Source organism: Geosmithia morbida (genome assembly GCF_012550715.1).
Source record: "Geosmithia morbida isolate 1262 chromosome Unknown scaffold_7, whole genome shotgun sequence".
In the NCBI taxonomy this organism is placed as follows: domain Eukaryota; kingdom Fungi; phylum Ascomycota; class Sordariomycetes; order Hypocreales; family Bionectriaceae; genus Geosmithia; species Geosmithia morbida.
This window is the reverse complement of record NW_023336194.1, coordinates 80,109-93,906: the sequence shown is the minus strand read 5'-3', so window position 1 is coordinate 93,906 and position 13,798 is coordinate 80,109. Positions and strand designations below refer to the sequence as shown.

The 13,798-nt window shown below is 53.1% G+C and overlaps 5 protein-coding genes across 5 annotated transcripts; 3 read left to right on the top strand and 2 right to left on the bottom strand.

The window, feature by feature from the left end:
* Positions 1–435: 435 nt before the first annotated feature.
* GMORB2_6888 (large subunit ribosomal protein L36e) lies at positions 436–1,060 on the bottom strand (the record flags this gene model as incomplete). The annotated part of the gene is made up of 4 exons (XM_035468854.1): positions 436–516; positions 574–655; positions 778–878; positions 1,004–1,060. 4 exons carry the CDS (start codon positions 1,058–1,060, stop codon positions 436–438), a joined length of 321 nt encoding a protein of 106 aa, XP_035321234.1.
* Positions 1,061–2,253: 1,193 nt separating this feature from the next.
* Positions 2,254–2,840, top strand: GMORB2_6887 (uncharacterized protein; the record flags this gene model as incomplete). Its single annotated transcript, XM_035468853.1, has 2 exons — positions 2,254–2,627; positions 2,699–2,840. 2 exons carry the CDS (start codon positions 2,254–2,256, stop codon positions 2,838–2,840), a joined length of 516 nt encoding a protein of 171 aa, XP_035321233.1.
* A 1,391-nt stretch (positions 2,841–4,231) lies between these two features.
* Positions 4,232–4,737, top strand: GMORB2_6886 (uncharacterized protein; the record flags this gene model as incomplete). Its single annotated transcript, XM_035468852.1, has 2 exons — positions 4,232–4,285; positions 4,387–4,737. 2 exons carry the CDS (start codon positions 4,232–4,234, stop codon positions 4,735–4,737), a joined length of 405 nt encoding a protein of 134 aa, XP_035321232.1.
* Positions 4,738–5,608: 871 nt separating this feature from the next.
* Positions 5,609–6,712, top strand: GMORB2_6885 (Lipase (class 3); the record flags this gene model as incomplete). The annotated part of the gene is made up of 1 exon (XM_035468851.1): positions 5,609–6,712. One exon carries the CDS (start codon positions 5,609–5,611, stop codon positions 6,710–6,712), a length of 1,104 nt encoding a protein of 367 aa, XP_035321231.1.
* Positions 6,713–6,916: 204 nt separating this feature from the next.
* On the bottom strand, positions 6,917–8,924 carry GMORB2_6884 (cytochrome P450 monooxygenase; the record flags this gene model as incomplete). Its single annotated transcript, XM_035468850.1, has 5 exons — positions 6,917–7,317; positions 7,469–8,119; positions 8,190–8,258; positions 8,321–8,549; positions 8,640–8,924. The coding sequence occupies 5 exons, from the start codon at positions 8,922–8,924 to the stop codon at positions 6,917–6,919; spliced, it is 1,635 nt and encodes a 544-aa protein (XP_035321230.1).
* Positions 8,925–13,798: the final 4,874 nt, after the last annotated feature.

The following is a 13,798-nucleotide window of genomic DNA, read 5'->3' as shown; positions in this document are numbered from 1 at the left end:
GCTTAACAAATGCCAACAAAATGATGTGACGATACAGCAAGGAAAGCACGGGAGAAACCAATATAGTTATTGCTGAACACTTGGAATTCATTGTTTTCCCTTTTCCCAGACGCCGACAGCCAAGTTCTGCAGGCTGGCCCTTTGTTGTATTTGTTTTTTTTTTTTTAAAAAAAAAAAAACAAAAGAATAAAAACCCTAAGTCATAGTTGTGACTGCGCCAGATCCATGCCAAAGGCTCTTTTTCATTTGAGAAATTTCGATTTCATTTCACTTCATTGTTTCAGAAGAAGAAAGCCACCGTTGTGTTGTCCTTTTTTTTGTCGTTTCTTTTTATTTTCTTTGTGAATGGTTGTCGTCCCACGCTAACCCTTGCCTAATCCCTTTTTTTATACACCTCGTTTCATTGTGCGGTTCAGAAGAAGTATCGGTAGAGATTTAGTGGGCGGTACGGCGGGACTCAGCGATGACGCGCTGGAGCTCGTCGACCTTGGCCTTGGCGCGGCCGAAGGTACCGAGCTGGAAGGAAGATATTAGTTATGGGCGTTGCGAGAGGCATACGGAGAGGAGACATACCCTCTTCTTGGCGAGCTTGCGAGCACGCTTGTCGCGCGAGTTGCGGAGGAGTTCGATGACGCGGCGCTCATAAGGGGCGAGGCTGTTGGTTCAGTGTTAGTCCAATGTTTTCCGGTTCAAATTCGTCTTCTTTCATATACACTTCAAAATAGAGCACAGGATATATATAGTAGGGCAATGAGTAGAAGAAAGAAGAAAACTCACCCAGCAACCTCCTTGACGACCTCACGGACGAAAGCGGTGCGCTTGCTCAGGTGACCCTTGGTACGGGAGACACGGGGCTTGGTAACGCGGGGAGTGGTCTTCTATATTCGGGGGTGGAAAAAAACAAACGAAATTGTCAGCGTCCATCGTCTGCCATGGTAGAAGCGGGAAGTCGCCTCGGAAGCAGAGATCCTCCACGAGGTGAGACTGCAGTGACAAAACGTACGTGGCCGCGGTTAATGCCGACGGTCAGACCGGTCTTTGCGGGAGCCTCCTTGGCCATCTTGTCTGATGTATATATTTCGACGGTGGGGGAAGGGATTGTCGAAAAATGTTGCTGGTCGGTTAGTCGATTCAAGGTTGAGAAGGGAACAGGAGAGAAAAAGGATGCCACTCTAGATGGACTGGTGAATTCTGTGGTCGATGTGGGGCGCACGAGACAACTTTTTTTTCTCTTTCTCTCTCTTTTCCTCACTTTCTGTGCTGTAGAAGTTTGTGGGTCACGTGAAAAGGGTACTGCAGGAGAGTTTAGAGTGTGAGTTTTCCGGAGGATTCGGGAAAAGTAATATTCCGATATATAGATCCACTCGGCTTTTTGGGTGCACGGACCATTTTTGCAGCTAAGTCCTCTCCCTCAAGCAACTACGTAATGGCGGATTCTGGACGGCATCTATGATCGGCCTTGTACGATGCCAAGTCTGGTCTTCGTCTTCTTGTGTGTGTGTATACTTATCAGGACTCGTATATAGCAGTTTGCTTTCTAGTCTTTTTTTTTTTTTTACCACTGCGTCGCTGCCTATTTGACGAGCGACAACGGCAATGCCTATTACGAGTAATCTGTACTTGGTAGTAACTACCCCTGAAAAGCTGGCTGACCTTGAGCTAAAATGCCCTGATTGCCGACCGCCCCAGAATAACACCAGCCGTGGCCGGTAGTCTGGCGTGTCACTTGTGAATCCTGTCCACATTTAGATACGAGGGGGGTTCCCAAGTCAGGCACCGTTTTTCCCCCTTTTCCTGCAAGGCGGCAAGATGTGCATTACGGAGCTACTGAAAGTCTTCTAAAAGCCTGTCTGTGACACCGAATAGCGGCGCCGGCTGTTGAGGGGATCCATTGATCGTCAGCCATCTCACCCTCGTTTTAGTACGGCAGGTACTCTGTAAGCAGTGTGCGTACATCATGTGGCGATGGGGAGCCAACAGCAAAACCCCTTGTTTTCCTTCTTGATGATCCTTTCTTTGCCTACAAGAAGTTAAAGGGTAGCAGCACTAATACTCAACTACCACTCCAAAGACCCCTACCAACCTCCCCCCTCCCCTCTTTCCGCCTTTAATTCATTCTCTTTGAAACATTTATGCTCACCCTTGCCATCTTTTTTTTTTTTTGAGCTGTTTCGATACTAAAACAAACATCGTATACTCCGTACTTTTTCTTCTCTTCTTTCTTCATCATCATCAGCAACACCATCCCTCATCATGAGATTCGACGTCCTCCTCCTGGCTGCTCTCCCTTCGGTCATGGCCGCCAAGCTGGCCTACTCCCCTCCCGCCAGCCTCTTGAGCATGGCATCGGCCGAGGACAGTGACTGCACCCTCCCCGCCGAGTACAAGATCCAGAACTTCCACGCCCAGTCCAACAACACGGGCTCCACCCTCGACGCCTTCGATTTCAAGTACATCGACGCCGAGACCCAGGTCACGACGCTCTGCCACTTCAACGAGACCTCCAAGTCCACCACCCCCGACACTCTCACCCCCCGCTACGCCTGTGAGGATGGGGAGGTCAAGTTTATCTGGGAGGACTCCGAGGGCCAGCTTACCCTTATCGAGCGCATCTGCCCTAGTGATGGGTAAATATTCTTCTTCCTCTCTTCCTCTCTCTTTCCTCACTACGGTCTCGTTGTCTAACGAATACCTACAGCAAAGCTCAGTACGAAGTCTCCGGCGGCCTCCAGATCGAGCTCGTCTGCGGTCGCGGAGGCTCCTGCGCCACCAACTCGACATCTCAGGTCGCCAAGTTCTCCAGCCTTCAGCCCGTGAGGGACCCTACGCTCCGCGTCTAAGATGATACGACGAGATAGAGACAATGACGATATCATGTTGTACTTGTATACAGAGTTTACATAGACGGGGGGGTTAACAAGCAAATCACGACTGGGACCCAAGGGAAGGGTATCGTTTTTTTTCTCTTATTAAAAGTACAATATAAGTTATCGTATCGTTCTCACACGGACGTCGAATGGAAGACGCTGACCATCGGAAACTGTCATATTACTACTAATATTCTAGAGTGCTCTGGGCATTGCCTCGTACGACAATATCACAACGCATCGCATTGTCCACGTCACTGCAACCGGTATAGACCTCTCGTGTGCGTATCGCGTTCGTTTTTTATTTGCCGGAAGCTTCAAGTTTCCATGCTTTGCTTATTACCCCTGACACTAACTGATGCATTCTTGAGCTGTAGAAAGTGTGCGCGTCTTGGTAACACGGGCGGGATCTCGCGCCCCTCTTAGCTGACACGAGACCATCGGGCGGCTACACAATCCTACCTTCAGATCAACTTCGAGAAGGAATACGAGACGTAACCGTCACGTAATCGAAGCGAGAGGGACTATCATTCAATAAAAAAGGATTACCTGCAGGATAGAGGGAGTCCAAGGTTCAGTGTTGAATACAATCATATCCCGACTATTGCCTGTCTTAGCGAACCACTCCCCTCCTCCCACGCTCCCTAACAACATTACCACATATAACCCATGATATCCAAAATTCGTGCCCCACAGTATATTTTAGTCAAAAAATTCCAGTCACTATTACTTGTTTCTGATCATCACCATTCTTATTATTATACGCCGTTGACCCTTTGTAGAGGGGTAGACGGTACTTCTATATAGATATATAAGTGGGAAACCCCGTGGTTGCCCTAGACAGAGAAACCTTCCGTTAGTGATACCTCGAGACCGACTTGGTCCCGCAGTGTCTACTGTAATATACGTGGTGGTGTCTAGTTCACCGAAACCTCCCATTCCCTCATAGGGCAGGCAGACAAGACCAAAAGATCAGAGGAAGAGTGGCGTAACGTAGTGGCGTATGGAGAGACAAAAGGGGGGTTTTTGCGGGGGGTGAGCGCGGGCGTTGTAGCGGGGTCTCCGTACAGTGAGGCTCACGGTTGACCTGGGGTGGCTATGCCACCACACCAAGAGGCGTATAAAAGTGGGGCTATTGTCGGTCGCGATGCCTTCTTATTCGTAGGCGCGGGTAACTTACTTTAGCAGATCGCAGGCGTACACAGGTTGTGGCGTCTAGGCTAGAGCATAGTCATAGCCATGCATTCATATCTCTAGTAGAGGGGAGGGAGGCCATCTCGGAAGGGCTCGATAATGGAGCCCAGAAGGCTGTCGCAAGTAACGTCCCACGATGTGGATGCCCTATCTGCATGGACCCTCTCAGTATGATCGCGTCGACCCTCGGCGTCGTCGCCACGCTGGCTCAGACGTACAACGCCGTAAAGACCCGTTGCTGGCCTGCCCGAGGCCTTCCACCGTGCTGAGCAGCAGCTTTCCATCGTCGAGAGCATCCTTCGCCATGCCAAGTCACGCCTGCCAGTCCGAAGCCGGCTCGTGCTGTCCAGTATTCCTTGCTAGACGCGGCATGTTCGATGCCGCTGACCGTATGGTTCAAGGGGCCGGCACAGGAGCTAACCTGGCCCTGGGACCGAATGACAGCCTTACGCTCGAGGCTGGTCTGGGCCGATGCCAGCCTGTTGCCGCTCGTGATGAGCCCGAGAAGGCCATTGGCATGGTCCTCGACGTCCTCCGCTATTCCTGCACCGATCGTGGCCGGATACTGGCTACCTTGGCCACCCTGGTGCTCTCTATCGACGCGCCGGTGCGGTACCAGTTGATGGCAGTTGTTATTCTGAGCGTGAGCGTGATGACAGCATTGTGGTCATCGTGAGCTAGGTGCACTCTTATCCCAGCTAGAAAGACTCCAATAGCACGCACAGAGAGCCACAGCTTGCTCAACATGCCCGACATCGTGATGAACATGAAATCTATATTTTGGGCATCCATCAGGCAGCAGGGTGGCCAACACTAGGTTTTTTTCTTTCTTTTTTTATTTCTATTTTCTAGCCATGGACGCTGACTTCCTTCTCGCTCAGCTAAGAATACCCGAGCCGGGGGGGGGGGGTACTGTAGTGACGCCAAGGAAGAGAGGTTAACGATCGCAGCCGGTATCACAGTACGGACATGGTAGTGCGTGTTCACCAGCCGCATCTTTGTCGCATTCATCTATGTTGTTATGCTGTCAGGACCCATTTGGGGGAAGGTTATGGAAGTGGGGCGAAAGGATCCTGAAAGTGGTATTGATACTCCGAAATATATAAAAAGTAGTCGCTGAACCCGATTCCATCAAGGAAGGGGGCAACGATCAATATACGGTTGCCAGTAATAGTGCCTTCATCACTATGACGTTTCTACCACGCCTCTAAACGCAGACCCTGTTCACTTATCTCACTACCCCCTCAAGCAGGCTCATCGTCTGACATATTCCCTGCTACACACCCTCTCTCCTTCTTTCTTTCTTTTCTTTTTTTTTGTTGAGGGCCAACCGCAGTTCTGATTGTCTTCGTCGCATTCTTCCATGCTGTTACTCATTGATGCACACCGTCCCTTTCTGCTACTACTAGTCTACTAATTTACCTACAAGGAGGCCAAGCAGCTGTGCAATCGCTGTCCAATCAACCCTTCTACATCACACTATCCTACTCTCTTCTCTCGTGGTAACCGATGAGATACGACCTTACCGACGCTCGATGGTGACGACGATGGCACGATACGTCGCCATTTGGACCTTGGTGACCCTGGTGTTGAGCGTCGCCTCGACTCCTCTGTCCGGGAAAGATGATGCCGGCTCGACCAGGACGATCAGCGTGTCGCTGTACTCAGAGCTGGAGCGACTGGCCCGTCTGGTCGACATAAGCTACTGCATCGGCAACACAGGCATCAGCGAACCCTTCGACTGTCTCTCACGCTGCGACGAGTTCCCCCACGTGAAGCTCGTGACGACATGGGACACCGGCGTCCTCATGAGTGACAGCTGCGGCTACATCGCCGTGGACGAGGGGCAGAGTAGCGACGACGGGGAGGGTGGAGGCGGGCCACCGGCCATCCTGGTGGCCTTTCGTGGAACCCTGAGCATCACAAACACTGTCGTGGATCTCGGCACCGTGCCGCAGGAGTACGTGCCGTACCCGTCGCCACCGGGTAACGGCGACGGCCCCGAGTGCACCAACTGCACGGTGCACATGGGCTTCATGCAGTCGTGGGACATGGCCAGGAGGTGGGTCGTTCCCGAGCTCATACGCCTCAGGACCGAGCACCCAGACTACCCCATCCACCTGGCCGGTCACAGCCTCGGCGGCGCCGTCGCCTGCCTCGCAGCCCTGGAACTCAGAGTCTCGCTGGGATGGGACAATGTCGTCGTCACCACGTACGGGCAGCCGCGCGTGGGCAACGGGGGGCTCGCGCGCTTCATCGACCGGGTCTTTGATCTGGATCATGATGCCCGGAAGCCCGTCGACGACGATCCTCCAAGTCATCAGTACCGACGTGTGACGCACATCAATGACCCCGTGCCCGTGCTACCCCCCGACGAATGGTCCTACCAATCCCACGCTGGCGAGATCTTCATCGCAAAGGAGGCGTTGTCGCCGTCCGAGACGGACGTCCGGGTGTGCAGCGGTGATGAGGATGAGCGGTGCAGCGCGGGCGGCAGCGGCTTCACGCGCTTCACGCTGTGGCGTCTGTTTACGGCGCACCGCGACTACTTTTGGAGACTCGGACTCTGTGCGCCTGGTGGTGACTCTGGCTGGTTGCCTGGCGTTGGCGGGTATCATCATGATGGCGATGATGGTGTCGACGAGCTCTGACGGCATGACTGCCCCTGTCTTCGTTTCCTCTTATCTATGTACTATTCGTGTTCGCGTACGGGAGAGGCGCCCTCTTGAATCAGACTTCTGTGTCACTACTACCTGCTGCAACGCATCCATGTTGCCAGCGTCCAAGCAGTCTAGCCATATAAGGGCATCGATATATACAAGTGACCGACACCCGCACACGGCAGCTGATGCCTACTAGCTCCTCGCCACCCGCTTCTTGATGAGCAAGTGTTTGCTGTAATCTGCCGCAATCTTGTCACCGAAGGCGACATTCCTCGGCCGCACCGTGGACCCATCCTCCAGCTGGAAGTCGTATTCCAGCAGGAACCTGCTCAGGATAGCCTTGAGCTGGTATATGGCGAAGAAGCGACCCGGGCAGGCGTAACGTCCGAATCCGAAACTCAGGTTGTGCGTGCCGCTGTACGTCCAAGCAGCGGTAGGGCTCGGGTCGGAGACCCAGCGGAACGCGTCATACGTCTTCATAGCCTCGGGCTCCTGGTTGATCAGCTTACCGGCAATGCCGATCTGCTGGCCCGGCTCTAGCACAAAGCCATCTGATAGCACGATGCGCTCCTTGACGAGACGATTGAACGCTACTGTTTAACGATAACGACGACGAAAACGGTAGGGAGGAGGGAGGTCAGCGCCCATCTCTTTTTCAATGCATGCTCAAAAAGAAAACGTATTTTTAAGAGTGCAAATAAAATGAAGAATAAGATTAAAATCAAAACAGCACCATGAACTCACCCTCGCTGACTGGATTGAACCTCTGCGACTCCTTCAGGACGCTATCCAAGAGTCTCATATCCTGCATGATCTCCTGGGTAATTTCTGACCAGCCGCCCGGGAGCAGCGTCTCCTGCTCCTCGATGAGCCGCTCCAAGACGTCGGGTCGCTCGACGAGATCGTAGATGAGGTGGGTGGCGGCCATCGCGCTGGTGTGCACGACGGCCATGCTCAGGATGGCCGTGGTGAGCCGGGCGAGGGATTCTGAATCCTGGTCTTCCGGTAGGACGGCCCTCTCGGAAGCCCACTCGAGGAAGTCGTTATGATCGGGTCCTTTCTCCGTCGTCGTCGTCATCGTCGTCGTCGCCGCCGCCGCCGCCGCCGCCGCTGTCCTCCGTCGCCTCTCAACCTCACTCCCGAGAATGTCGTTGATGTAGTCTAGCTGGGCTCTGAGCTGCTTTACCACCCGCAGCCGAGAGCTTACCAAGGGCTGGAGGACGGACGGTACATAGTCCATGATGGCGGCGATGGTGAATGCGTTTGTTGTCAGCGAGACCGTCGTCTCGAGGAACTCTGGATCCCGGCAGATTGGTCGGCTCACAAAGACCCGGGACCCGGTGCGGGACACGAGCCCGAGAAACATCTTGTGAGGCTGGACCCTGGCCCACGTTCCTGCGATTGCATCGATGAGAAATGATATGACTCGCCACAATGGCTGGTGCCTCGAGGGTCTGTCACTCACCATCGCAAGGCGGAAGGTCCTGGTTGAAAGCGTGGTGAAGCTCATCAATCACCTCGGGGATCATACGTGCTAACCGTCATGTCAGTTGTGGGGGGGGGGGAAGGTGAAGAGGTCGTGGCTCGAAAGCATACGGATGTTTGGCGTAAGTCGCCGATGGATCACGTCGTTGTACATGTCGCTTCCGCTGTAGACGCCGGTATAACTCCCGGTTCTGCCCCTGAAGCTCGCCCCGAATGCCTCGAATGCCTCGCGTTGGGACAGCTTCTGGTTACTGACGGATCGCAGCTCATCTGCGTATTTGAAGGGGATGACGACAAGGGGTTTTCCCAGCTTCAGGATCCTAAACGGTTGATCCTTGTACTGCACGCGTTGGGAGATTATATACGGATGGCTCAGCAACCGCCACCCAACCTTTTCCCTTACTCATGCTTTCCTCCCAAGTCGACTTACCTTGGTGTAGCCTTCACGTATCAGCCTCGGTGCCTGCCAGTTGAAGCTCAGCTTGTTCACTATGTCCGGGATGATCACGGGCCAGCCGCGCACGGTGGGTATCTTGCTTCTACCCGCACCGTCCCGCCTGTCCAGTGTGAAGCGATGGATCGTGTATAGAACGAGGACCCAGGCGCCTACATGCAACATGACGACGCCCGGGGAGGACGTGATCAGATCCTCGATGAGCAGGCAACTGGGGGACATGGTCTGCTGGAGGCTTCCGACGAGGGGACTGGCGCCCATGTGCGTGTGTGTGTGTGTGTGTGTGGGGGGTACGCAGCAGTGTTGTATACTGGCACAACTCGTCAGATCTGTGTTCCTTCGGAGGGGGGGCCATGTGCTCAACTTATAATGGGCTCCATCTATCTTCACGCCTCGCTACACCATGTACGTGCGTGTACGTAAACGGAGTTAGGCCGCGAAGTTCCCGCACATAAAGGCAAGAGTCTACATGTGCCGCCGGTATGCACGTACGTTCATATACCGCTTCACCTGTCCCGATCTCGAATCCAGGGCTCTCACTCGGTGGTATTGATGCTGTGGCGCTGCGGCCCGTCCCCTAATGGAGACTTGAGCATGGCCATGAGCAACATGCACGGTCAATACATGCATCGTGCATGTGTGTGCCTCGTCTGCATGTGCATACAGAACAGCCTATGGCCAACAGTATGTCGAGGATATATCATTGATTGCACATGTATATGTGGTATCGTAACGGCACGAGCATCGAGGCAATCCCAGGATGTCCAGAAGATCTCCCTCCAGGTCTGCACGGCTGGCCGGGACGACAGGGTTGTGTCCCCCGCACCCCCAGAAAGGCCGTGTGCCCGAGAGAGCGTGAGAAAGGGGCCGCCCCACCACTTCAACTCGAGTTCTCGCATGCACGATGCAGTCCTCCAGCTCCTCTCTCCACCTTCACGCCTGCTCTCTCTTTCCTTCCCAGGCCCTGCGTATACCTTCCGAGCTGTCTGATCCGACCAATGTACGGGTAGGACGAGGAGGGAGGGTGATGTTGGCCCTGAGCAGGATAGCATTGAAACCTACATGCACGCACATTCTGACGCCGCCGAGAACGAAGCGCGACCAACAACCACAATCACACGGAACTGCATGCAACCCCACCCTCTAGACGCCGAAGCTTGGCTTTGCTTCTACGGGTCCGTTGATGAGGATTTATGTTTACCACCGGTTGTCTGGATTGGCGTTTTCCTGTTTACCCGAGCAATTGGCCGTGTTGCCGCCAACGTCGCAATATTGGAACACAACCCCCAAGACAAACAGGTTTTTCCTCGGGGAAAGAGAGAGTTCTCCTCTTATTCTTATCCCTTTGTGTATCCGTATATTCGTATGCATACATGTGCATTTCTGGGGAGGTGCTCTGTAAAGGTATAGATGCCGCTCAGTAAGACTTAGACGTGCGCTGGCCGAACATGATTCCTACTCTCGTGTCAATACGTGTGGCCTCGACCTAGAAAGGACAGATGCATTGACAGCAGTGCGGCTCACATTCGTCATGAGAGGTGTACGACGGGAGGTGCGTTTACGATACCTTCAGAGGACAAGAGTCCGCAGATGCATATACACGTAACTAAACGCGATGCGGGTGCTTAGCCACTTCTCACTGCAGACCGCAGACCGCAGACCTCCCTCTGGCCTGCCATGGCCTTCTCCTCACTATTGGGGAAACCCAATGCCTGACAATGCATGGCATATGTCAACGCAGTGGCTCGAGGCTCCTGCGGTCTACCGTCACATGCACTTATAGCGTCCCACGCAGCAGGGTCATGCATGATGAAGTGGAGCACATGGAAGACAAGGTGAACGTATATCCATCTATTCGAGGAGGGGTCAGAGAGTGGGCTTCTCCAGATGACAGCCTCGTCATCCTGTCACGACCGGGAGACGCTCCCTAGCTTCGTTCCATGAACTTGCCTTGCCGTGACACCACTTGCTCACAGTATGCTGTCTGATCTTCGTCATACCCGGCTGAAACCAGGACTTTGCATAAAAGGCTATGGCATACCTCGTCTCGTCTTTGACGGTCTCTAGTAGACAATGTCGGCATCTCTGCTTTGCCAAGATAGGCTATACTTGGATACACTCAGATGTGTAACCACAGAAGGGTTGTAGTACAGAAAAAGCCATGAATAACAACAACAACAACAACGACGACGACGACGACGACGACGACGACGACGACAACCAACTTCTGGAGGTGGCGGCGGACTTGAATTGCAGGTCGCGATCCTCAACATGGACGGCAAGTAGGAGATATCCGCCACGGACAAGCTCACTATCCTGCGTGATAGGTTGCACTCAAAGCATATCAGCTCGGCACTTTGGCGGTTGTATCACTCTCTCTTGAAGGGAAGCAAGCTGGAACCACTCTTCGTGACGATATATCTTTTTTTTTTGTCTGGCTTTTGCCTCATGACTGTGGAACTCTGTGTTTCCCGCGAAGGCTACACAAGCAGATTGAGCGTGGTAGCCGAGACACTGAGATACTCAAATCAAGATGAAAAAAAAACTTGAGAAAAAAAAAAAAAAGCCCCCCTCCCCCCTCCCCCTCCCAGCTCACCAAGCCCAAGAAGGAGGAATATTTTTTCAACTCCGAGCCTGAAAAAATGGCAAGTTCAGGATGCACCAATGACTGTGCGGGACCTCGGGCCCATACATGTATGTCGTGATGATTCCCGTGATGTAGGGTAAAAAGGGGCAACAATGTCGTGCCTCGATGATCACCTCTACTATGGCAACAAAAGGTCGTGTAGATATGGGGCTGGATCATGTATATGCTTATACATGTGCCACTCTGTGTATACATAATATAATGAAAGCTTCTTCCCAACCTCCCTTTAGCTTCCACGAGACGCCGGCGTCCGTCCTCTGTCGCGATGAAGATGGTAGGAGAGCTCGGCTCAGCAGGGTGGTCAAGGTTTGCTTGGAAGTCAAGTGTAGGAGAAGTCCGTAAACTGCAAGCTGTCTAGGGGATCTTCTGATATGGCGAGGTATCGACGAAGGACAGTATGATAGCGATACCTCAGGTGTCAGAGCAAGAGGTCGGCTCGTTCTCAAGACTCCAAGGCCTACGGCGAGTGAGCATCTGCGACGGCAACTCGCCAGGCAGGAGAAGACCGAGGTGTTATCGTGAATGGAATGTCTACCAGCCACTGCATGTATTACATAGTACGCAGTGATATCTGAACCTGCAAGATACCATGACCTGATTTGCGGTAGACCTGGGGGAGGGGTTGGGTTGGGTTCCTACGACGTGGCTCAGCTTGGGACCATGGATCAGTGGCCAGACGAAATCGCTGGAACTCAAGGGGCAGCATCATGCGCTCAATCGTTAAGGATCTCCCATGCAGCACGGTGGATGAAGATTCGGAGGATAACGGGACTCCACATTGCCTCACCCGTTCTTGATTTTTCTAACTCTGCACTTTCCGCGTTGAACTACTGATCTTGGTGATGGGACGGGAAACCCGCCACTCGAACACGCCGAGAAAGAGAGGGAAAGAAGAGTAAGAAGAGGAAGGAGGGAAGGAGGTAGAGAAGGCGCAACTGCCGTGATATACAAGCCCATGACGATATGATGCGGAGTGTTGAGCAAGAAGGGAGGAAAAGTATGACGCCGATGCCTTTCTTCTCCATGCACAAATCTTTGTCCCCCGGCTGCAGGCAGGAGGACCCTGCAGGCCGTTCCTTCCTTCCCTACGCCAGTACGTACGTCGTATGTCTGTACAAGTACGATCCTCCCAGCCTCGTGCTTCATGCACACGCGTCTCGACTCCCGCTGGCTTCCGAGGAAGATATCGCCTGCTGGGGGGTTGGCTTGGCGTTTATAATACATAGTATATACTCGTAGCTCTGCACAGGTTAATCTTAGTTGATAGTTCATCGTACGTGTATTACTCTGTACAGGCTTCAGTAGAGTACGATTATTCGTCGTAGCACGAGTATACCTGTATGTAATGGTAATAATGGCTTGTAGCCTCATATTGCAACTCGTGGCTTTCTACTGGATGTTATTATTATGATTTTTGGACACTATCATTGGCTCGAGTCGGTCCCAGACTCCCAGCACACGTCTTTTCGTGAAGAGGGTGGGGCAGCAGTGGTGGAGAGTAGACCCTGCACTCCCTGAGCCCTGTAGCCCATTGGCGGTGAAACCACACATGTCGACGTGGGCAGCCTATTCGTCCACTTTGCCTCGTCTTTCTCCTCTCTTCCTTTTCCCGCCTTGTTTACGTGTAAAGTTGTTATTACCGAATCATATAACTTGTAAGTCTTTGTCTCTTGTGCTTTTTTTCTTCTTCTTCTGAATGTGTGTGTGCATGTGCCTGTGATGTGTGTGTGTATGTCTGTGTGTGTGTGTATATGTTGGTGTATGTGTATGTTTGTGTATATGTGTATGCGTGTTCTCTGTGTCTGTGCGTGCATACGGGATGTAATGTACATGTGCAATGTGCAGAGCAGAAAGGTGCAAGTTGCTCGGATCCCCCGCGGGCGGGCAAAAATAGGCGATAAGGCTCTCAAGACTCTCTACGAGGTGGGCACGTGAATCGCGGACAAAGGCCCGGGGGGGGGTTTACCGCTAGGCTAGAAATACGAGTCACCTCCAGGCCAGACCATTCATTTGGGGAGAGAAGAGGGAATAAAGGGGGCGGTCGTAGTTTCGAGATCAAGGCGACGAGAGAGAGCAGCAGAGAGGCCTACGAGGGACCCGGCACGTGAGACTGAATGGATATTAGCGGGTCCATTACGATCAACACAAGAAGGCCGTCCCAGATAAGCGCTCTCTTCAGGCCCCCCCTCAGAGCCCAATCAATTTCGTCAGCACCGCACCGCACAGGTGACCGAGGTTTGGGGGGGGGCTGGCGGCACATGCCAACTCTGTCACCCGCTCCCTCGTTGGAGTGGAACAGAAAGTGAGAAAAAGGACGCGGCCATCAGGGCCAGATGGAGGGGTGATGTGACGAAAGCCTTGGAGCCAGAAAATTTCGACGGGAGGGGAACAAGGGGGGGTGATGCCATGTGGGTGTGTGTGTGTGTGTGTGTGGTAGCCATGCGATACGTGCAGTTACTCATAGTGTCAGGAGAGGAAGAGAGGGAGG